Raw genomic sequence first — 23293 nt, forward strand, 5'->3', positions numbered from 1 at the left:
TTACATCCATAATGGAGAGATGTCACATCTGTAACGACTCTTTTTCCTCGCAAGTGCAAAAATATTAAATAAAATAAAGTCAATCATGTTTGTTCTGTAACATTCAGTTAAGTGTTTTAACTTTTTAGTGTTGAAAACTTTTGTCATTGTGCATTTTACCCCTAAAATCTTTACATTAAAAAAAGGACCTGTTATTTATTAATACTTATTCTAAAACATTTTAATGCAGTATATTAGTGTCAATTACATAAACACTAATTAATAATGGCCCACAACTCTTCTGAGCTCACTTGAGTCACAAACACAGAACTGAGAACTTTGTTGACTCACTGCCTCTGCATGTTCCTGTTCAACCCACACTTTTACAGTAGGCTGATTAGCAGATTTCCATGGTAACAGTGAACAGACTTTAACAGTGTTTGCATCCGTCGCATTCATCAGTTCTGAAAAGCTCAAGTGAAAAATCAGCAGATGTCTATGCTGCTCTGCAATGTTTACTTACTGAGGTGACACACCATGTGGCTCATGCTCGCTCAGGTGACAGTAATGGCCACGAATATGTCAACAATACAGTCAATCCAAAAAAAAAAAATGTCAAAGAGATTGATCTTTATTAGAAGTGTCAATGTTTGTGGTTTCAGCATGTGATGCGAGGCTCATGGTTCTGTGTTAACTCTACAGAAACGCTGAAATAAAGACAAAGAAAAGAACTTTTTTCAAAGAATTTTATTGCATTTTTGTTGGTTTGCTTTGTATAAAATAATACAAAATTCTGCCACAACAGTCATAAATTTAGCTTTGAGTGAACTGCAGTCAGCCACATGGTACAGTAAAGTGCTTTTAAAAAAAAAATTAAATCAATACCTATTTTGTCGCAACTGATGACCAATTTCAGAATTTTCCCCCAATTATTTGACAAAATTTAGAGTTAGGAAACGGACAAACAGTGCTCTTAAGCGTTCTCGACAACACCCCAAAAATAAAAGCCTTCAGACTAGAGGGTCACATTTGATCATAAAAAAAAAACTATAATAATAATATAATAAAAAAAACACACAATTGTGCATCTGAATACTTTTATCCCAATTACCTTTGGGATGGGGAACAAAATAAAAGAAAAACAAAAGAAACTTCATTTTTCAAGACGTTACATTTGTTTGTATTGGCTAATATTGGGCTTTGTACAATAGGAACATTAAATGAGAACTTTCTAAAAATCTTGAAAATCCAGGTCAGATTTGTTAATACAAGGCAACCCATAACTACCATATGGGTAAAACAGTGGTGAATCTTTAGTCAGAGGCACAGGAGCTTTTAGAGGACCAGCCTAGCGCCACAGACACTTCAGAAAATACAAACCCAAAGCTCTCGGAATATCTGCAATATATCAAAGCCTAGAAGAAAGACAAAATACTGAACAGAAGTGGCGGAAATGATACTTTCCAGACCAAAGATTGCTTTAAATCTCAGCTTATGAACTTTTTTTTTTTTTTTTGCCATTTGTACATTATAGCAAATAAAGTTTCCTGGACAAAACATGAGGAAACTTTTGCACATACAATTCAAGTCTTACTATAAGACATAAAACCCCCACAAAGATGCATTTGTAAAAAGATTCTTGAGGAAAGACAGACAAATCAATAAAGTTTACAATCAGTGTCATAATAATCAGCATAATGGGCCCTTCAAAACCAGGGACTGCCATTAGGTTTATCATATCTCAGAGCAACACGACAGAACAGGTGACGCTCTAAAAACATTCAACAGGATAATATTGTAGGGCAATTCAAACTCCCATTTGTGACGCTAAACGTTTGCCGAATTTATAAAGACTTCATCTGAATCCAGACGTCTGGGTTCAGATGCTTTATGCACCTCGGAAAAGGAATGACGCTCTGGTTCAAGCTTAACCAAGTATGCTGGCATAAGCTAAAGATCCAAGATCAGCACTCCCAGATCCCTCAGTGCATTACTTTAGAAATGAGCACACTTTGGCAAAAATGGTTGCGTCTTACTAAATGCATCAAGCCACCAATTATTTCAGAGAGAAAGGGGAGTTTTAAACAACCCTTAAGTCACTTCCAAAGCAAGAACATAAAGAGTAAAATCTCCAATCTGTACAGACTATACGACTCCCTCTATTTCTTCCTTCGTTTTTTTTTTCCTTCCCAGTCACATTCGCATACTCTTCTCACTCTTATACAGCATATAAAAAACCAACATCAATAAAGTAACAAAACTATATAAAAGGGAAAATGTTCCACCTGAACAGCACCTGCATTAAAATAAGATAGAAAATATGCTTTCAATAAAAAAAAGTTAAACAAAGCTCAAAGTTTGAAACATCAGTGTGGCACACTCTGAACTGGAGTCAACCATTAACGTATAAAAAGAAAGAAAATAAAACAACATAGTAAACTTTCTTAGACCATTTCAATCATACAGCTACATTTTCTTGGAAGACTTTTTTTGTTTAGTTTTTTTAAATCCTTTTTCCTGGAATGCTTTTTCCTTTTTTTTCTCCTTTTTTTTTTTTTTTTTTTTACATTTTCTGTAACTTGAAAATACTCTCTCTTCCTCTCTCTCTTCTAATATTTATATAGTTTGCTTTTTGGTGGCATCAACAGGCTAATATTTCACTATTTTCGTACCATGATCACCCCCATAAAGTGGGCAATGAGCTCAAAGCATTATCTTCCTGATACAGACCATCGTTATTCCTCTAGCCACACTGGCAAACGTGTGCTTGTGCAACCATCTGGCTGCTTCCCAGCACTTAATCCCTGTTGTGCTCAGAAATGTTTATATTCTCTCTTATCTGCTATCAATAAGATTTTTGGTGAAATTTGAAAGAAACCGTTACGGTTTCCTAGACAATGGCATCTAATACTGCAATTCTAATTCAGGTCTTGCACAGCAAAAAGTTGCCATACAATTAAAATTGAGCAGTATCTTTATTGGTTCCTCAACCACAGGAACCAATGTCTCAAAAGTAGCCTGCTGGGATAGTCTAGCGGAGTAATGGTGTCAAAGAACTCACTCTATTAGGACAAGTGCTTAAGAAACAGAGTGGAAAAAAGCTACCTACCCCTACAGATCAGGGCATTTTCTTGTCTGATTTAAAAGGCTGTGGGGGGGACAGTGACGCATTAAGTGAGGTGAGGCACTATTATCAGAGCTTCGCTCCACTTATACAAGATTTCCCCTAAAGTAATGCAAGTCAGAATAGCCTTCATCAGGGTTGCATAAGCACATACCAGTATCTTGAGTATCTGCTGAAGGGAAGGGGAATTAATGCACACATACACACAAATGCGTGCACACACACACACACACACACACACAGGAACAACTTTCCTGAAAAACAAAATGCAGTTGTATCTCTCACAGAGAAAATTCACAGTGGATCCAGTTGTAACGTGGAAGCAGCACAAAAAGAGGTTTAGGTAGGGATGGTGGAAGGTATTAGACCTTTGGTGTCTGAGCTGGTATTTAATGCTTAACCTTTAGACAAATTTCCTAATGTCTGATGTAACCCAATCATTATCCTAAACAGAGTCCAGTTCATTTGCCTTGAGCTCTCAAGGTGTTTCCCAAACTGTTGAGAGTTGATCAAAGTGCTGCTGGAGCTCTTGCACCAGTGCTTAAGGAAACTAACTGGATCTGCAACAGGCACAAACTGAACCACCATTTAGGAAAAGACTGGGTTCCATTCATGTGGGCAGAAGAAAGGGATTTGCACAAAAGGTAGCAGATACTTGTTCATTCATCCATTTGAAATAGGAAAACTGTTCAGACAGAGCCCAGCTCAGCTGATCATGCACAATCCCCCACAATGACCAGCGGTGCCAGGAGCTGCCTGAGCTCTGAGGCAGACACGGGCGCTCCTTTCAGCAGGCTGCTCCTCTGTCTGCGCTTGGCCAGTTTGGAGTTGGAGGGAGGGGAAAGGCGCATGGATGTGGCACTGGCTGTAATAACCTGAGGAGTGTCCTGCTGCTGTTGTTCTTCCAGGTCGTCTTGCTGGGCCAGTTGCCGGTTCATGGCTACAGCTTTGCCCGCAAAGAAGGTTAGATCCTTAGTGCTGCTATTCCTGTGAGAGTAGACAGACATGGTTAGCCTGATGAAGATTCAGTTAGCAGCATGTACCAATAAAAAGGCTAGCACCAACTTAACTTACCTTTGAGGCAAGATGGAGGAGGGGAGACAATCAAAGGCACCCTGGAGAAAGAAGAAAATAGAAATGGTTTAGAATAATCATAATATGATAGTCTTGGAATTGCAGACAAAACATCTAGTTCCTTACCCCTTGTACCCAGGGATGCTGGAGAACCTGAGCAGCGCTGAGACGTTTCTTGGCGTCCCGTACAAGCAGTTTGGAAATGAGGTCTTTGGCGCTGGAGGAAATATGAGCCCACTCTTTCTCTGGAAACTCATACTTGCCCTCCTGGATGCTTTCAAACAACATGTTCTGGGAGTAACAAGAGATGAGTTTTATTCATCGAGCAGCACGTGAACGATACTTTTGACGTAGGTTTATGACAGTGGTTGACATGAATAGACAGGGGTGTGTGTTGTACCTGACAAGCTTGACAAGGTTCTCCATTCTCCCATCCACAGTCACTTCCACAGCGACCCACAAAAGGAGGGTAACCGCTTAGCATGATGTAGAGGATGACGCCCAGGCTCCACAGGTCACAGCGCTTATCATAAATGGTGGCCTCCTCGTTGAAGGCTTCCACAACTTCTGGCGCCATGTATTCAGCAGATCCACACTAAGGTGAGAGTAAGAAAAAGAGGAAGAATGGGTAAGAAAGCAATCAACCAAACCAGACTGATTTCAGATTTTTAAAAATGGTCAAATGGGATGTGCAACGAGTCAAGCACAAGAACAAATGTCCAAGTGTTTATTATGTGCATGTCTAAAGGACATTTTCTCTCTCCAAGTTTATCTTCACAATCTTGTATTCAGCTGACAAATGTCATGTGTTCTCTAGGACCTCTAAGCATGTCTGAGACAGACAGCGTGAGAGTCACATGGAGAACAGCATATTATACCAAACTGAAGGGGGGCTGGCAACAGATTAACTAGTTGAAGGATAAAGGATTCGTCTCCGGTTCCTGCCTACGAGACACATTTCTGTCTAGATGGAAAATGCGATGGTGGAATACAGCATCTATAATGAAGTAACCTTGGTAACGATTGTTATGTCATAGACGGAGGCGGCTTGGTGAGTCATATAGTGTTTTGAGGGCTGAGCTGCAAGGGCTCCGACTGCTTTGTTGGTTTGGGCTCTGACTGCCTCTGCCTGAAACTAGGTCACAAGTTGGGACAGGAAGAAGAGGATTGTGTGTCCCAGAAAACACACATACTGTGCATTATTATCTAACAGCAACACACATTTGTTTGCAACTACAGCACAGAGCCACACATCCTTGATGTAAAAAGATTAAATCTTTCTAGAGCAAAAGTTCAGTAGTTCAGCAGGACAAACAAAGACCTTCTGGAAAGATCCGCAGAACTGGGCCTCTAATTTTTCCTCTACAGGATGGGCCATCATGCTGCATTAAGCACCTATAATTATGCAACTCAGACTGAGGTCAGTGTTACAAAATAACTTGCTTTAGCTTTTTTTTCTGCCCCAAGAGTTCTCGAATGCAGTTCTAAGGCATATGTAGTGTTCCCTCTGTAAGCCAGAGGTCAAATTCACTCACTTTCCCTGATTTTGACTAAAAAGAAAGAAAAAATCATATTGTTTTAATATATTTGAAAAATATGATAAAATGGCACAAAAAATGGACTAGCTATCAATAGATTAATAGAAAGTAAAATATGAAACCACAAACAAACTAAAATATTTATGATATTTTATGACTAGGAAAAAAATATATATAAAACATTTATTGATATTCCAGAAATTTCATGACCCCACATACAAAGCAATTTAAACCTTACACACACACACACACACACACACACACACACCACCAACAACAATGTATTACACTCCTAAATACACTTATTAAATGAGGTTCAAATGTGGGTGCCAAACAAACCAATAATGCCACAAATCCAACGACAGTATGACCAACCCCCTTTAGGTGTTTTCACAGGTGTTCAAGTGCAACATGGTCATGTTTTGGTTTGGGGCTCTGAGGTTAAAGGAAGCAGTCGGTCTGCTCGGCTAGTCTCTTTTGTTATCCTCTAGCCAGCTGCCTTAGTTGCTCCGCCTTCCAGCACTTATGTAATGCTATTTCGCAGTGCAGGAATCCGAGTGCAGACAAAAGCTTCCACTGTTGCACCCAACCCCCATCGACAGGGCTGTTTTTGCTCACCGCCTCTCAACAGCCTTACATTTAAGTGAACACTTCATAACCACCCCCACTTCTGAACAAAAGACTTTCACAAAGCACAACCAATCTTGAACGGCCCAGCTGAGAGCATAAACACTGCAACAGTATGCAACTAGTCAGTGGTGAACCAGATTTCTATAAACCAGGGCAACTTAGCACATGTACTCCTCAGATGAGGAATTGCCATGTGCTCTCTGAAATCTAAGTATACTGTGACTTGCTCGAGTGCCTATCGCTGTGTCTTTGAGATAAGAGTGAGGGGCTCTCAAATGATAACTGCACAGCAGATTTTCTCTTTCGTACTTCAGCTGTAAGACCAGGATAGCATTGCATCAGTCACTTAAGACCAATTCCGTTTTAGCATCTAACACATGCTGATTTTATATACGGGGCTTTCCGAGGCAGGAAAACAGGCTTGAGCAGTTGCGCTGTCAGTTCAGGTGTTTTTGTGGTTGGCAGCAAGGCATGCTTCAGCTGTGTGAGCATACCAGCTATATATGCACATGTGAAGTTCCCCTGTGGTTATTGGTAAAGAGTGCATGTAGAGCGAGATCAAGTGAGAGCACTTCTCACAGTTCAGGCAGGAAGGTACATGCATTTCTCAGAAATTCACATGAAGCATTTATGGTGATACCACACTATTTGTGCACATACAAAAACAATCCATGGTAAAAGTAAAAAAAAAAAGGTAAAAAAAAAGAAGAAAAGAAATTTATATATATAAAAAATAGCTATTTAGTGACAAACAAAGAGTTAACATCTATCTAGCGGTGAAAAAAAAGCCCTGATAAGATCGCTGGGATCCTGCCCAAGAAAAACATGTTGAGTGCATGACCAGAGAGCAAACTCCTCCTCCTTTCATCCTCCCTCTCACCAAACCAATCACAGAGCAGTTGCTAGGTGTGGGGTGGTAACACAGATTGAAAGACTAATGCTCAGACAGGCTTGAGGAAATCCACAGAGACAAAAACAAAAGAGAAATGGAGTCGAAAATGTGCTACAGGCAGAAGGTAAAAGGAAATTGGAGCACACATGCCCGAATGTTTGTTTGGGTTGAATTCTTGTTCTCCTCAGGCTGTTCAGAAGTAGCAGAAGGGAGGAGAACGGCGACATCTGAACTTAATAAACACTAGCTCAAAGGTTGAAGAATCACAAAGAACTTTCTGATAAACATTTTATTTGTATCTTTAACCGTTCTACTTCAAGGTCTCGCCCATTGCACAACCAAGACTGGGTTGTTTTGCTGGAAGGTTCGTATAAATAAGTAAGATTCTTTGTCAAAACCTTTTTTTTTTTGCTTTTGTATTTGCACAAAAAAGTTGGTCATTTATGTTTGGAAAGCGATGAGGATGAGTAAACAATTTTTATTTTTGGTTGAACCATCTCTGTAAATTCATGCAGTGCTACATCAAACCCTCTCCCCTATGGCAGAATCACATGTGCCTAATCGCCCCATGAGCAAGTTAAGACAAACCTTGCACTGTTTACGTACTAGATACATCAACATATACCAACCTTTAACTATTCAGTTTACAAGTAATCTTTTCACTAGGCTGCTTGACCCAACTTGGGTTACTCCAAAAAGCCCAATGCTAAGAACTTTTCACTGTCTATCCTGCCTTTCAATCACCTACTCCAAACTGCCTCTCCTCAAATAGTCAATGCCATGAGATTGTAGACTGATCTATGTTTACATTCACACAGCAAAGATAAATGCAAGAGCTTCTTATAACCACAACTCCTATTTCAAATAAATTAAGACTTTAAGTCAATACTATCTACAAGTTTCTGAAGATGATAATTAAAAGGGTGTAGATAAACTGAAAACAGGCTAATTAGTACTGCTCCACATTAAAGTTCGGCCTCTTTAAAGCTTCCACTGTGTTCATACAACCATTTTCTGACCTCATCACAGACTTTACATTGATTAAATTAGCCAATCAGATTGAGCTAAGCTACTGACACCACTCAAAGTCAGCCAATGGCATTAGAGGAGGTCCTTCTGATAAGCAATGACACTAAGTCTGCAGATAAGACTTTTAAACAACAGGGAGGTGGCCACTAACAGCTTTTTTTGTTTGTCAATTTAAAATCTTGTTAGAGCAAGCGAGTATTCAGAGGGACAAATAGAGACTTACTGGAGTGAGGAGCTCAGGAGTGGAGATGGGTGAACTGTCGCTATTGAGTTTAATTCCACTGCCCAAATCAAAATCACAAATCTTGACAGGCGAAATCTGCAAGTAACAAACACACACACCGGAAGATCAGATCAAAAACATTTGCGTGGAAACAACATCTACAATTTACAGCCATGAAGACATAACAGCCTGTCTATAAACCTCAAATCATCTGATTAAACCTTCTAAACCACGAATGCAAAGTTTTAATCCGACTAACCAAACATTATGTTGTAAAAAAAAAAAAAAAGACTCACCCTGTGCTCGTGTTCACACAAGATGTTTTCAGGCTTCAAATCTCTGTGGGCCATTCCTATAAGAGCACAAACACAAGTCAAGGGTTAGTTGTGCGGTATTCAGGCTAAGTGAGGATTGTCGATGGGGGCAAAGACAGGCAAATGTTTCCAACACAGCTTGTTGCTAAGTGCCACTAAAATTAGCTCTGCATCCCCTCGCCCAAGAGTACTGACAGGAATAAAACATATCAGCCCTCAACTTTACCTAGAAATCCAGTGTGCATCCCTCTAGCATTATCAAGTTACAACTCAATACAACATTTAACAACCCCCATAACCTCCCTGATATGCAACACCATCTTCTTATCTCCCATTTCCAGATCTAAAGCACCCCTCCCTATTTAGGTTCTTATACCTTTATTGTGAAGGAAGTCCAGTGCACTTGCAATGTCCTGCACAACAATGCTGGCTTCCTGTTCGCCAAAGTATCTCCTCTTGTGAATGTGGGCCAAGATGGAGCCTATAAGAAAACCAACACATTGTTAACACCAGGGCACACCATTTCACATTCCAATGCATAGTCTCAGTTGAATTATTCAAGGCTGGTCTTTGGGCCCATGAGAGCCTGGGTAATGTTTCTCAAGAGTAACATAACACTACAGAAAATGCATGTACCTCCTCTGAGCTTCTCAAACACAAGGTAAAACTTGTCCTCCTCCTCAAAGAACTCCACTAGCTCCAGAATACTTCTGTTAGGTGAACAAAACAGAATGTTTTGAGTTAAATCAGCATCATTAACAATTGCGGACCACTAAATTGATATCACATTTAAGATGTTTACTGACTATCAAAAGATTGTTAGAAAGAAATGGGCTACCTGTGGCCCTGGCACTGGTACAGCATTTCCACCTCTCTGAAAACACGACTTCTGCTGTGTCCTGGCCTCTTCTCAATTATCTACAAAAAACAAAACATCAGGTTATGATGCAAACCAAATAACAAGGAATATTCTGAGGTAACAACTGCCCCTAAAAACGGATTTTTTTTCTTGAGTAAATATCCCTGATAAAACAGGAACCAAGTCATGTAATTTCTCAAATATATTACTCAACTCCTAGAAGCCAACTATCAAAGGTACAAGCTAAAGTTTCTGTTGACATTGCAACCCATTCTCCCCCACACGAAGCCTCTGTTTTTTCTGATTGTGAGCAGCTCTTCCAGCTCCCCGGATTAGCAGTGCTATTGAAAGCGTGCAGGCGAGCACACAACATGTATCACGGTTAAGAATAAAGCCTGCAGGCCAGCACATTCCCAAAAACCTCAGCGCTACCACCACACGGCTGAGTCAGCAATCAATCTGCTCAAAAAATTACATGGTGTAATAAATGCTTCAGGCGACCTGAAGGATGTGATGACAAATTTCACCTAGTCGCTCAAGTCTAAACATGTTATTTTCCGCGCAGAAAAGCCTTCACAATATCTTGCTAAATACATTATACACGAAACGGTGGGGGAGAGAGTGCCCATAAATCTCTATATTAGCTTTGGAAAAGGCCCTATAGAGTCTGACCGATGTCTGTAAATCAATCCATGCTTGTAAACACTCTCCCCAGGCCCAGCCAAGGCGACTACTGGGATTGTTTTCATTCAGCCGCTCCTTTTGTTCAGACTAGGACGCCACAGATCTCTCCCCCCACCCAAATTACAAGAGTAGGGGGTTGGCAGGACATCTGGTGAGAGTTGTCTGTAACCCATCTCAGCATAAACTGACCTAATGCTTGTAATGATCCACCCCCCTCAGGGATTGAAACGCATCCCTAAATAATCACATAGTCTTTGGATGACTGGCTATACTGAAAGCAACAATGCCATGAAATCCAACAAGGTGACTGTGAAAAACAACTGTAAAATAGTTTTACTTAATAATAATAATACTACTACTATCTACTCTTGTTATAGTAATATTATAAGAGCTGAAATGCTGAAGTAAAAAAAATCTGCATGATTTACAAAAATTATCCTGAAAACAAGACTACAAGTTTCTGGCATGACTGTAGATGTCCTAATATACTCTGTTCTAGATTCTAGAGACAAAAAAAAAGAAAAGAAGAAGATAAACAATCCACCGTGCCCCCCTTTCGCTTGTGGTTTGAGTTTCGGAAGACTTGCCAGTACATAATGTTCACGTTGTATGATCTACAAACCAATAAGAGCAATGAATGGTAAAACCATGTGACCACTCCAACCCTCAGACTGGTTGGCCTAACAAAAACAATGAGCTCTTTCCGCTAAACCTATGCTATAACTTCTGAAAGTACAGTAGAACAACAGAGGAACTGCTTGTTCAAACATCCGTGTCTGCACAAGAACATCGTTCAGTTAAGAGAAAGCAACACAGGCGGAAACAAATACATCATAGTGCAAAATAAACATTGTTCACAGACGGATAGATGGATATATACAAAGAATTCTGTCATTTTTAACTTTTTAAAAATCACAAGTGTGTCCTGGCCTGACTGTGACCCAACCAACCACCAGTTATAGGAATCTAGCATGCCTTCACCAATCACAACCATGCCAGTCAGCACAAAACAACTACAGTCACGTATGCTTGTCAATGAGAGAAATATCATTCCTTCATGATTCAGTTTCCAGGAGCCGGCTTCAAAGGGAAAGTCCTTTCTAACAATAGCCCCTCTAATGCCATATCTGTACGAATGCTTTACATGGAATATCTGTTTGTTTACAACACGCCACTGCTATTTTAAGTTGACTCGCCTAAAGTCATGTCTGCATTTTGTCAGTTCTGCTTTGTTTAATCACTAAAAAAGTTTTACCTTAACAGCGTATTCTTTTTGGGTGATTTGACTGATGCAGGTCTGGACTCTGGCATAGGCTCCTTCCCCCAGCACTTCATCTTGCAGTTTATATACATCTACAATTAAAACAGAACAACAAGAAAAGTGTTATTATTATTGTTATTATTATTATTAACAACTTGGCCATGCAAAAATAGGAAATGCCTCTCCATCTGATATGCACGTACCCTCAAATCGCCCTGAGAAACTGTCAGTTGCCCGGCATCTCTTTTTCTTCTTGTTTCTCTTTTTGGAATCGGGGATGTCGATGGGCTGGCTGGATGGCATGTCTGCATGTCACAACAGAAAGACATTTAAAAACCTAATACACTGTTGTATAAACACCCACAGGAAATAGCTTGATTATATAAAGCCCAAATAAGCATCTTTTATCACTTATCTGTAACAGAAAACTATGTAAACAATGGAATAAGGTCATAAAGTCACATGCAGTAACTTTCAGGTCTATCCACTAGGTTCACAGATAGATAAAACAATAACAATAACTTACCAGGTCGGGCGGAACAATCAAAATTGAAGGCAGATTCAAGGAGATGGGATCCTGTTTTGGAAAAATCCTCCGATTCAAAAGGATTTTGGCCCTGGAGATGTATTAAAAAAAAAGATTATTTACAACTTGAACTGTTTGGCCAAGTTGCCCAGTGGTTAAAACCCTGGCAGATACTTATTATCAGGCCTGTAATGAACTACTAAGAGCTTCCTGGCACTCGGTTTAATGTTTAATCAATGTCCTGTGATCCCTGATACCCTATGCAATGGAATCAGCTCGAACTTTTAACTCATCTAATATAAATAAAAGAAAACATTTGTGCATATTATGTGATTTAATCCATTGTTTAATGCCTAAACAGCATTGATTTATGCAACAGCAGTACAGACTAGTAAGATCACACTCTCACCTTAAAAGAGCGATGGAATCCGGTAACTTCGGTGATTTTGTTCTGCACCATTTTGTCCTGATTTATGGGACTTTATTTGGACTGGCGGATGGCGGCAACAACGGTGGTCTTAGCTTCAGTGATAGATTTCACCCAGCTAATCCAATGGCTTGGGAACCGTGGTGCTTTTAACGGGAAACCTGAGGAAGGGAAAGTTTGAGTTTATTGGCATTAGCCATATGCAAATCAGCATCACTTTTTGTCAGCATAACTTGATCCAATACAATGATAATAAAATAAGATGCAGAATCATCATTAAACCACTCTTTTAAAAAATGTGTAGCGTTTATTACCAGTTTTATTGTCTATTACATGGAATATACTTGTTATTAACATTTAACAACATCGAAAAATCACTCAATTTAATAAAACCAAACATTTCATAAACAACAACAACAAAGATCAAAAGATGAAGCGCAGAATAAGCACGAGTTAAGCTCCACATGCGCTATCTTATAAGTTATCCGCATAAACTGTATTTATACATTGGATCAGAGTCGATTCAGCAGATTCGCTTCAAATGATTCGTTCGTTCACAAATCGGGCATGTGACATCGTTATTTCTCTTTCGTTCTATTCTTAACACAGTCACTATGGTATGGCTCCTCATTGACTTGAAATAAAAACATATCACTTGAATAACAACTTCTTATGCTGATTTTGCGTTCTTCCTGGCTTAACGTGTTCGCTAACCATTCATTGTTTATGAATAGAAAGACTATCTCATAAACGTTTCCATTGTTCGCCTCACAAAATTAATATGGGTTTACATTGACATGAGCATCAAAGAAAACGACAACATTTTAATTTAGAGAGAAATAGCCCTTTCATATCGTCACTTCAGCAAGACAAAATAAGACTGCAGGCGCATGAACGCAAGTCACGTCACAAGAAGGGGCTTGCATTAACATGCCCCGGAGACTCGTGCCAAGAATAACTTAGGTAGAAAAGCTCGCTATTTCCGTCCGTTATCCACTCAGAGACACGCGTTATTTTCTGTACTGGACTAATGGGATGCACTCGTCAACACACTGAGTGATTACAATTAATGAGAGCCAAACAACAATAACAACAACAACAACCCACCACCACAGTATTACAACGAACGACTCCAAAACAACACACAGCTCAGTGACTGCAGTCTAACGTTTAATCCATGTGAATTAACACAAACCTCAGAAACACAAACGACAGATTTAATGAACTTAAAAGAATTTTCTAGACCTTTCCTGATATATCCAAGCAATGAAGCACATCCAGCCGTTGCGCTACGTCATTTTAAATCAAAACCAGGTTCAGTCTGTTCGTCCCCATCGTTAAACCCAATGTGAAGCTCGTTCTTACCCCGTTGTTGTCGTTAAAGCTCCAGGCTTGACGCCGTTGTCTGAGCCTCTGCTTCGGGAGCAGCAGATGGTGGCCGTGGGCGGTAGGGGCTAAATGTGTGGAAGGTACAAAAAGACGTACAGTGTTTCTCGGTTTTATAATCTCACCCCCCTTCGCGCCTCCCCCTTTCGGTTAGACCCGCCCACGCGCTTCTGTAAACACGTAGTGCACACACTCGGAGAGCGAAAACGAGAGAGAGAGAGAGAGAGTCACGTGAGCTGGTGACGAATGTTATGATTATAGCCAGAGGTGAACGGAAGCGCTGCAATGCTTTGGTTCATTCGCTGTTATTCTCTAAAAATAAAAATGTTATAATATGGTGGTGGTACAGCTATAATAATTCATTTAAGTATTGATGAAGACTCATCAAGACGGTCATAAGTCTACATCGTACGCCTCATAATAACTAATGGAAGTAGCGTTCATTCTGCCTGATGCAATATTCTGCAACAGACAAATTAACTTGTCAAAAACCCCAAATGACTAGGCGAGAGCTGTTGAACAGCTGGTAAGAACAGGTTTTCTGCTGAGGTAATATCAAAGGATTGGCTAGTGATGTATTGAAATGGTCATTATAAAATAATGATTAGATATTTAATTTTTAAATGACAAGGTAACTAATAATGTATTCATACTGTACAAATACATATACAATTTTAGCTTCATAATAATGAATAAAGTTGTACTCTGGTGTGGAAAAAAAACTGAGTTGAAATTGTATTTATTCATTAAAACACACTTAAACACTGCCCTTTTTACCTAAAGCCATATAATATTACTTTAAATGTTATTAGATCTTACAAAAAAGGTCATTTGTTTATATATATATATATAGTATATAAATAAAGTCAGAATTATTAGCCCCCCTGTTTATTTTTTCCCAAACTTCTGTTTAAGTTTGTTCTGTAGACTATCGAAAAATAATAAACTTGTTTTATTCTAGCCGAAATGAAACAAATAATACTTTCTCCAGAAGAAAAAATATTATCAGACATACTGTGAAAATTTCCTTGCTCTGTTAAACATTATTTAAGAAATATTTAAAAAAGAAAAAAAATTCTAAGGGGGCAAATAATTCTGACTTCAACTGTACATATTACCCATGAAAAAAAAATGTTTTTTTTTTTCATTTAATCTTTTATTTAATTATTTTACTTTATTTTGAAATATATAATCAGCATCAGTTACAGTATGTCATCAAACAGCCTCATATGTCTTTCTGTGAAATAATTGTATAATATGTAATTCCACATTTATAACCACTACATATTTTTGGAATAATCTAATTTATTTATAATTATTTTATAAAAATATTTTTTTCATTTTATATAAAATTTTCTTAACATTTTTTTGTAAAAAAAAAACAAACAAAAAACAAACAAACATGAATTGTATATATTACCTGGATTCCCAAACATTTACACAAACAGTTACCCAAATCCATCTAAACTAAAATATTTAAATAAAATATCACTTGAGATTTATAAATATTTTACTTTTTAAAAACTTTTTATTTAAGATCTTTCAATATTTTTTTGGTCAGAACAACACCATCCCCAGCAATTTAGCCCCTTACAGATGAGGGAATAAATATAAAAAATACAATGATTATATATATATATATATATATATTATAGTTACCTCAGATTACATTGGTGATAGGTTAATTTATCTCTAAATGTACATATCTAAATATGTAATGCTTTTTCACCATCTTCATTTGTAGACATGCAGTCATTTTTTCCATTACATAGACCTGTTTAAGTCTCTGAATCCGGTGAGCCACCTTTGGAGGACTTTCTTCCATCCAGTGTACTGTTATCATTTTTTATCATTTAAATTGATTACAATTATTTATTTATTTAATATTATTTTTAAGATAATTAGAATAATTATTGGCTTCTTATCCATTTTGGAAAACATCTAATGTATAAACTAATTAATATATATATATATATATATATATATATATATATATATATATATATATATATATATATATATATATATATATATATATATATATATATATATATATTTATATAGATTCTTAAAGAACAATGTACGTGGATCCTCCATTGCTAGAAAACAACTTCTGTTACTTCTAAAAGATAATGGTCTCATCTTACTTAGAACTCCAACATTCCTTTTCCTTAACAGGATGGCATCTCAATATAGATGGAAGGGAGTGTTGGAAACCACCACCGTACACTCACACACACAGCACACACACTATCGTGACACAGACACGTTTTCCTGAAACGCTGAGTCGGACACAGCCGTTCACAAGTATCTGATCCACACACTCGTGCTAATGTAGCCTTGAAGATTTCAATCCCTAGACTGAGAGCCAACTTAGTGAAATAATATCCAAGACACAATTAGCTATTGATTGCCAAGCCAGAGTTCAAACCGTGGCACATTGTCAGTGTAAAATATTTCTCACAAGCTTTTGTCAACAGTTATAAATGATGTCCTACCATAGCTCTGGCTTTATTTTCTCAGGTGGTCGAATGATTTGATGCCACTTTTGGGCCATTTGGGTTTGAGGGATATCTTGTGACTTCCCCCCTCCTTGTCCAGTATCTTTCTGGCTGGCCTCTCTGTGGGTTTTGGCCTATATATTCATCAACGAAAACAGCCACAAAGATTACGCAAAGTTCAGTGCAGGGCTGGGGAGGAGAGAAGCACATGATGAAATACCAAGTTATGTTGAAAACAAGCCACGTGGTAAAGGAGGGGTACTCGGGGTTAACAGAGCGAGGCCTTCGCAAAAGGGTTCGAATGATATTCCAAACTCTCCATTGGGTGGGAATGAATAACAGAGTCAACAACAAGAGTGCATCTCAAAGAGGATGGAATCTGATTGGCCGGGCTCTGTGGGTGTGTTAGGAAGAGTAATATCTGCATGATAGAGGCTGTTGATCTACATCTGAACGTACAGTGCAAGAACATATGTGGCATTTTTATAGGTAGGAAAAGTAAGATGGGCTCTTATTGGTGGAGGAAGTGTGAAAAAGAGGTGTCTGTGTGTGTGTGTGTGTGTGATGACAGTGGAGTGTGAAAGTGAGTAAATGTGTGTGGACATGGAGAGAAAGTGTGCAAGTGTATGTGAGTGTCTGATCTCTTTGGGAATTCGGTAGTCCACTTCTGTTACATGTGTAGGTTTTCCGAGCAGTCAGCTAGTATACACACACAAACACACACACACACACACACACATGATGAAGATTTATTCACACTTCTGTTATAGCAGCGTTTCCTGGAATCAGAATCACTGCCGCAGGATGCATCAAGCATTGACAGCCTGAAAACACCTCAGGGTGGTTAGATCTGCATCACATGTTTATACTGAGACTGAATGACTCTATGTTATGACTGATGCACTGAGCAAGGTTTGCATAGATAGAACAACTAATTTATTAACCCTCCTGTGAAATTTGAATTCATTTACAAATTCATTCCCAAGTGATGTTTAACAGTACAAGGACATTTTTACAGTATTTCCTATAATATTTTTTTCTTACTATTTCTAGTTTAGCTGGAATAAAAGCAGTTTTTTAAATGTTTAAAATAAGTTTTAATGTCGATATTATTAGCCCCCTTAAGAAATATATAATTTTTATAAGGTAGCTACAAAATCAACCTGTTTTACAATGACTTGCCTCATTAACTTAACTGAATTAACCCAATTAAGCCTTTTAATAGCACTGAATTCTAGCTGAATTCTATAGCTGAATTCTAGTATCTTCCAAAATAACTTAATATGATGTACTGTCATTATGGCAAAGTTAAAAGAATAGTTATATTACACATGTTATTAAAACTATTGTTTAAAAATGTGTTGCAAAAATCTTCTATCAAAGGGGTGGTCCACTACCATATAATTTTTTAAAACTTTAGTTGATGTGTAATGTAGCTGTGTAAACATAGACAACATCTCTGAATGTAATACGCTTAAAGTTCAATGCAAAGGGAGACATTGGCTTTTAGGGAGTTAGCTTAGCAAAGCCTACAGCGAACAGAGTTTGGGGACTACAAAAAACATCCGGGCTTGTGAGATCACAAACGCTGCAGGTTACGCACATTCACCATGTGCATACATCCTGTGCAGCCAAGGAGCTTGGCCACAGGCGCTGTAATGTTATCAGAGAAAGCTAAAATGCCATCCAAATGCTGCTATTTCCACGGAGCTTGTTCTGTTTCTGTATTTGGGCTTCCAAAGGACATGACACAAAGACAGAAGTGCTTACAATTTAATTTTGATTATGTAGAATTATTAAAAAAGATATAGCTCTAGCATTTGACAAAGGAGAGCTTCCAGAATCTCTCCCAGTTCAGTGTTGGATTTGGCTAAAAACTCCTCAAAGAAGGAACAGCCCCAACCACAATAGAAGAAGCTGTGCATTGTGAGCCACAACCTGTTAGTGTTTTTATTGTTAAAATTGATCTATTACATGTATAGTGTCTAGCGTTAATGGTATATTGTAGCAAGGACATAAACAAGGATGTAAAGAACAGGAAATGCTGTTTGGCACCACTAACAATTTAGCTGAAAATTTATATTTATCAGTTAAACCGCTGTAAACACCCTTAATCTTCATCAGCGATGTAGTGTTTCTCTATACGGCCGCTTTCCCTGCATTCTACACCTCAAATAACAAACTCGCAAAAGATATGTGACCGTTTTATATTACTTACACGTGCTATTTCCGAATATATATGAAAGGCACTTGTCAGGTTTTATTTTAGAGAGCAGGCGTGAGGTTCAGCTTTGTCCTTTTCATTTTCTGTCTTATTCAGGCACAAACTGATACAGCTAACAGCTACTCTGACTGACAGTATTTACACAGCAGAGGCAAAGCATGCTCTTGTAGGGACAAGGGGCTTTTCCTGGTGACATGGAGCCGATCCATGAATAACAGCACATTATGTTAGCTGACCAATCAGTGCCTCTTGAGGGCGGGCCTTTCTGAGAAACTAGGAAATATGACAGTCGATTTTATGTTAGCTGAGTAGCTGTACATAATCAAAGTAAGATATATGAAACAATAACGTGATTTTTTTTTTTTTTACAAGTGAAGCATGAGCACACATTGCTTTGCATCTTATAAACACAACCAAGCCTTAAAATACACTCTAGACCACCCCAATTTCAATGGAGGGTTAATAATTTGTCCTCAGCTGTATATATGAAAATAATATGATATTATCTATATTTTTGTAATATATAAAAGTAAATAATAATGTAGCATTAAAACAATATTGTAATAAGTATATGTGTAGCAAAGAAGTAGCTGTGCAGGAGAGCATGTGTTTCCTCTTTCCTCCAAAGTTTTTTGTCCATTGCTGAAAATATTTTAGTGATTAAGCAATGTGCCATGGGGCCCCAGTTGCATAAGTGTGCTTTTTTTTTCAGTTTCTCCTAGAAATGTAGAAATTGGAAATTCTCCAGGCGCTATCGGGCCAAACAATACACTGCCAAACTAAAAATGCTAGTGGAACAATTGGGAACAAAATATTTGCATGCTTTCGAGAGTGGGAGTTTATAACAGAACATAATGGTGACGTAAAAGGATGGGCAAAAAGGAAAGAAAAATCATTGAAAAACTCCTCAGTGCTTTTTAGACACAACCTATCCCAAATGCTTGGATTTATAACAGCTGTATGAAGATCTAAAAACATTTTCACTAATATTTTTTTTAATTAAATTATCCTCTACACTGCTATTAAACTGCATGCATTTACTTAAATGTTTATTTTACCCTGAAAAAAATTGAATTTTCTGTTTGTTCAAACTACTTATTCAAATTAAGCTGAAAAAAATTCTTGTGTTTTAAGGTGAAACAACTTCATTGTTTTATGTTCAATCTACCTGAATTTGTAAAAACTAATGTTAACTTATTGTTTTCATGATATGTCCCAACAAAAGCCCAGCATTTTACAGTGTAGTTTATAAGGTGTCTGTTGGTTACAGTAGTCTAGTTAATAGTATTAAATTGCATACTAGAATCCCAAGACATACAGCACAATCTTACGCAACACCTCCCCGTATTAAATCAGCTTGAAAGTCCAACGCTGGCTTTCATCTCGTCCTGCACGTATCAGCGCTCGAGGAGCATGAGGTCAAAGCCCCGCCCACTGACGTGCCGTTTCCCTTTACGCCCGTTGTTCTGGTACATTCCGAGTGAACAGAATAAACACAACACAGCAGTATCGTTATTGCGGTTCTCGCACGTCCAGATAACGACATGTCCAGACAGTTGTTTATGTTTTGTTGCTGAAAGCGAAAGAAAGCGAGTGTTGTGAACGACTCTGTGCTGCAGGAATGTAACAGGCAGCAGAAGAGTTGTGCTCAATCTGATGCAACACACGAGCCAATAGATATATTTACAGTACGCAGAGTTTATGCAGCAGTTAACAGGAGCACATTTGTTGAGAAACTGTTTTATTTACAGAACTATTATATTTAATTTACATTAGATTACACTAGATTAGATTCAACTTTGTCAGTACAAGTAAAGGTAACGAAATGCAGCTTGTCTTATCAGGAGTGCAGCAAGTGCAAGATATATACGTTGTACTGATTAAAGGTTTTGCACACAGTATGTGCTGTAGTCATTGTAGTATTGCCTATTTGCCATCATTTTGTTAGTGCTTTGTCCTGAAAACATGCAAATATTCACACAGCATTTGCTTTAAAGCGATACATAAAATGTTCTCACTTTAAATGTGATTAAAAAGTTCCAACCTTAGAGAAGAGTTATTATAAGATGGAAAAGGAAAAACGTTTCCAAGTATTCGACAGGGTTTTGTCTTACAGTTTTACTAATTTATTAGTTTGGGTTAAGCTTATCTGTCTTTCTGTGGATGTGAGTTGCTACAAATGTTTCACCAGTTTCTTTAAAAAAGTATTAAATGTTTTGGTCTCAAAAGACACTGAAACAGTTTTTATAATTCATAGTATCTTTTACTTCAGTCTACCTCTTGGTTTCCAGTAAAATATCAACTTTTGTACTATGCTGCATGTAACGTTATACAGCTAATTATTAAAAATGTATTGTTATTTATTAAATTGTTTTGTGATATCTACAGTATAATAAAGATTTCAGTAATTTTTTTTATGCCATATAATTTTCAGTAGTAATGTTGTTCTTGAAACAATATTAGCTGATCTGATTTTCTGTACAGTATTTCACAGTTAAGCTAACTGCAATTTGCATAGCAGTTTTGTTTATGAAAGTGTTTAATGTACATCTAAAAAGTTCTTGGCAATGTATATCTATTTTTCTATGCCAATAACTGCGAATTTGGCTTGAACCTTCATATCTTAATATCTGGTAATGGAAATTGGCTTTAACATGCACTTTTTTGCATAACAAGAACAATAGAAAATACAAAAATTAATACAGTATAATAAATTAAATTTAGTAATGTTCAACTTAGTTTGTTTGTTTAAATTCAGCCGAAATAAATTGTTTACAACTACTACTTACCTTTAAAAAATTGAGTAACTGCAAGGAATTATCTTAGAATAATTTTTTTGTTAACCTTCACTTTTTAACATCAAAGGAACAAATCAATGGAGAATTAAAACAAAAAATAAATAAAATTACAGGGGATATTTAAGTGACAAGAAATTCACATAAGAAAATGATTCCAAAATCGCATACATCCTTACAGCTTTTTTATTTTTAATGTCTTTTAGGATTTCGATATAACACTTTAGATCAACTTTAAACAAATAAATGTTAGGTTTATTATTGGACTACTTTTGTTTGTGTACATGGCACTACTTCCCATCTACAGTTGCATTTAGAATTATTAACCCCCTGAATTATTAGCCCCCCTGTTTACTTTTTTATGCTGTTTCTGTTTAGCGGAAACAAGATTTTTTTCAACACATTTCTAAACATAGTTTTAATAACTCATTTCTAACAACTGATTTATTTTATCTTTGCCATGAAGACAGTACATTCTACAAGATATTGTTCTATACAGCTTAAAGTGACATTTAAAGGCATAACTAGGTTAATTAGATTAACTAGGCAGGATAGGGTAATTAGGCAAGTTACTGTATAATGATGGTTTGTTCTGTAGACTATCGAAAAAAATAGCTTAAAGGGGCTAATAATTTTTACCTTAAAATGGTTTTTAAAAAATTTGAAAACTAGCCGAAATAAAAGAAATAAGACTTTCTCCAGAAGAAAAATTATTATCAGACATACTGTGAACATTTCCTTGCTCTGTTAGACATAATTTTGGTAATATTTAAAAAAGAAAAAAAAATTAAAGGGGGTTTAATAATTCTGATTGCAACTGTACAATCATTATATTAATAAACAAAATTAGCTTCTAAACAAAGTTTTATTGTTATTATTGTATGTCAAAAATATCTTTGCTTTAACCAACATGCACATACAAACTAGCTTGACCTTGTTGTTGTTGCAGTGCTCGACGTCAGTGTTGCACGATACTAAACCCCGCCCCCTCATTATAATGCAGAGACTGCCGGAAAAATCTGGAACGGCCAGAATGAAGATTGCGACATCCAGAGGTGATGCAGAAGTCAAGGGTGGAGCGCGATTAACAGTTAACGATTTCACCACCAAAACAAACCGATGGGAAATAATTATTTCCTCTAAGCGTGCAACTCAGCACTTAATCAGCATAAAGGCTACTGGAGCAAAGATCCATGTAAACCTCGCTGATTAGCTATAGTTAAAGCGCTAAGCGAAGCACAATTATAAAAGGGACTTGTTTCAAACAAAAGCCCATTGCATAACCAAATTATAGACCTAATTTTGAAATATTTTCTGACATTAGTGATCTGAAGTCGACGTAATGCAATATTTCATCATCCAGGTTTGTTTTGTGACGTGTCTTTATCGCCATCTTGTGGATCTAAAGGAATAGTTCACTCCAAAATGAAAATTACCTTATCTTTTATTCTCCCTCACGTGGTTTTCACCTTTGAGTTTCTTTCTTCTGTTGAACACAAAAAAAGATATTTTGAAGAATGTTAGCTGCTTCCACCCATCGACTTCCACAGTAGGGAAAAAATAATATGGAAGTCATTGGATGTCAAGTCAGCAATATTTTTGTTCAACAGAAGAGACTTGTATAGGCTTTGAACAAGTGATACAAATTTGATACTTTTTTTGGAAATCAGCAGACTATAATTTCGGTCAGAAATCTGTTTAATGGATGTAATTGAATGATAAGCGTATGAGAAGACTGACACTAAACCAGAAAATACACCAGATAATCTTCCATTTAACGGGTTAGTTCACCCCAAAATATCATTTAAAACTCACTCTCAAAAAGTA

The 23293-nt window shown here is 37.3% G+C and overlaps 1 protein-coding gene across 1 annotated transcript; it reads right to left on the reverse strand.

The window, feature by feature from the left end:
• Positions 1–708: 708 nt before the first annotated feature.
• mknk2b (MAPK interacting serine/threonine kinase 2b) lies at positions 709–14041 on the reverse strand. The gene is made up of 14 exons (XM_056463762.1): positions 13926–14041; positions 12543–12721; positions 12134–12224; positions 11811–11912; positions 11602–11699; positions 9642–9721; positions 9440–9513; positions 9180–9284; positions 8786–8841; positions 8490–8585; positions 4578–4772; positions 4304–4468; positions 4178–4218; positions 709–4090 (listed from the first exon to the last, which is right to left on the reverse strand). The coding sequence occupies exons 2-14, from the start codon at positions 12591–12593 to the stop codon at positions 3817–3819; spliced, it is 1428 nt and encodes a 475-aa protein (XP_056319737.1). The 5' UTR covers positions 12594–12721; positions 13926–14041; the 3' UTR covers positions 709–3816.
• Between the last annotated feature and the right edge of the window lie 9252 nt (positions 14042–23293).

Source organism: Danio aesculapii, chromosome 8 (genome assembly GCF_903798145.1).
Source record: "Danio aesculapii chromosome 8, fDanAes4.1, whole genome shotgun sequence".
NCBI lineage: Eukaryota > Metazoa > Chordata > Actinopteri > Cypriniformes > Danionidae > Danio > Danio aesculapii.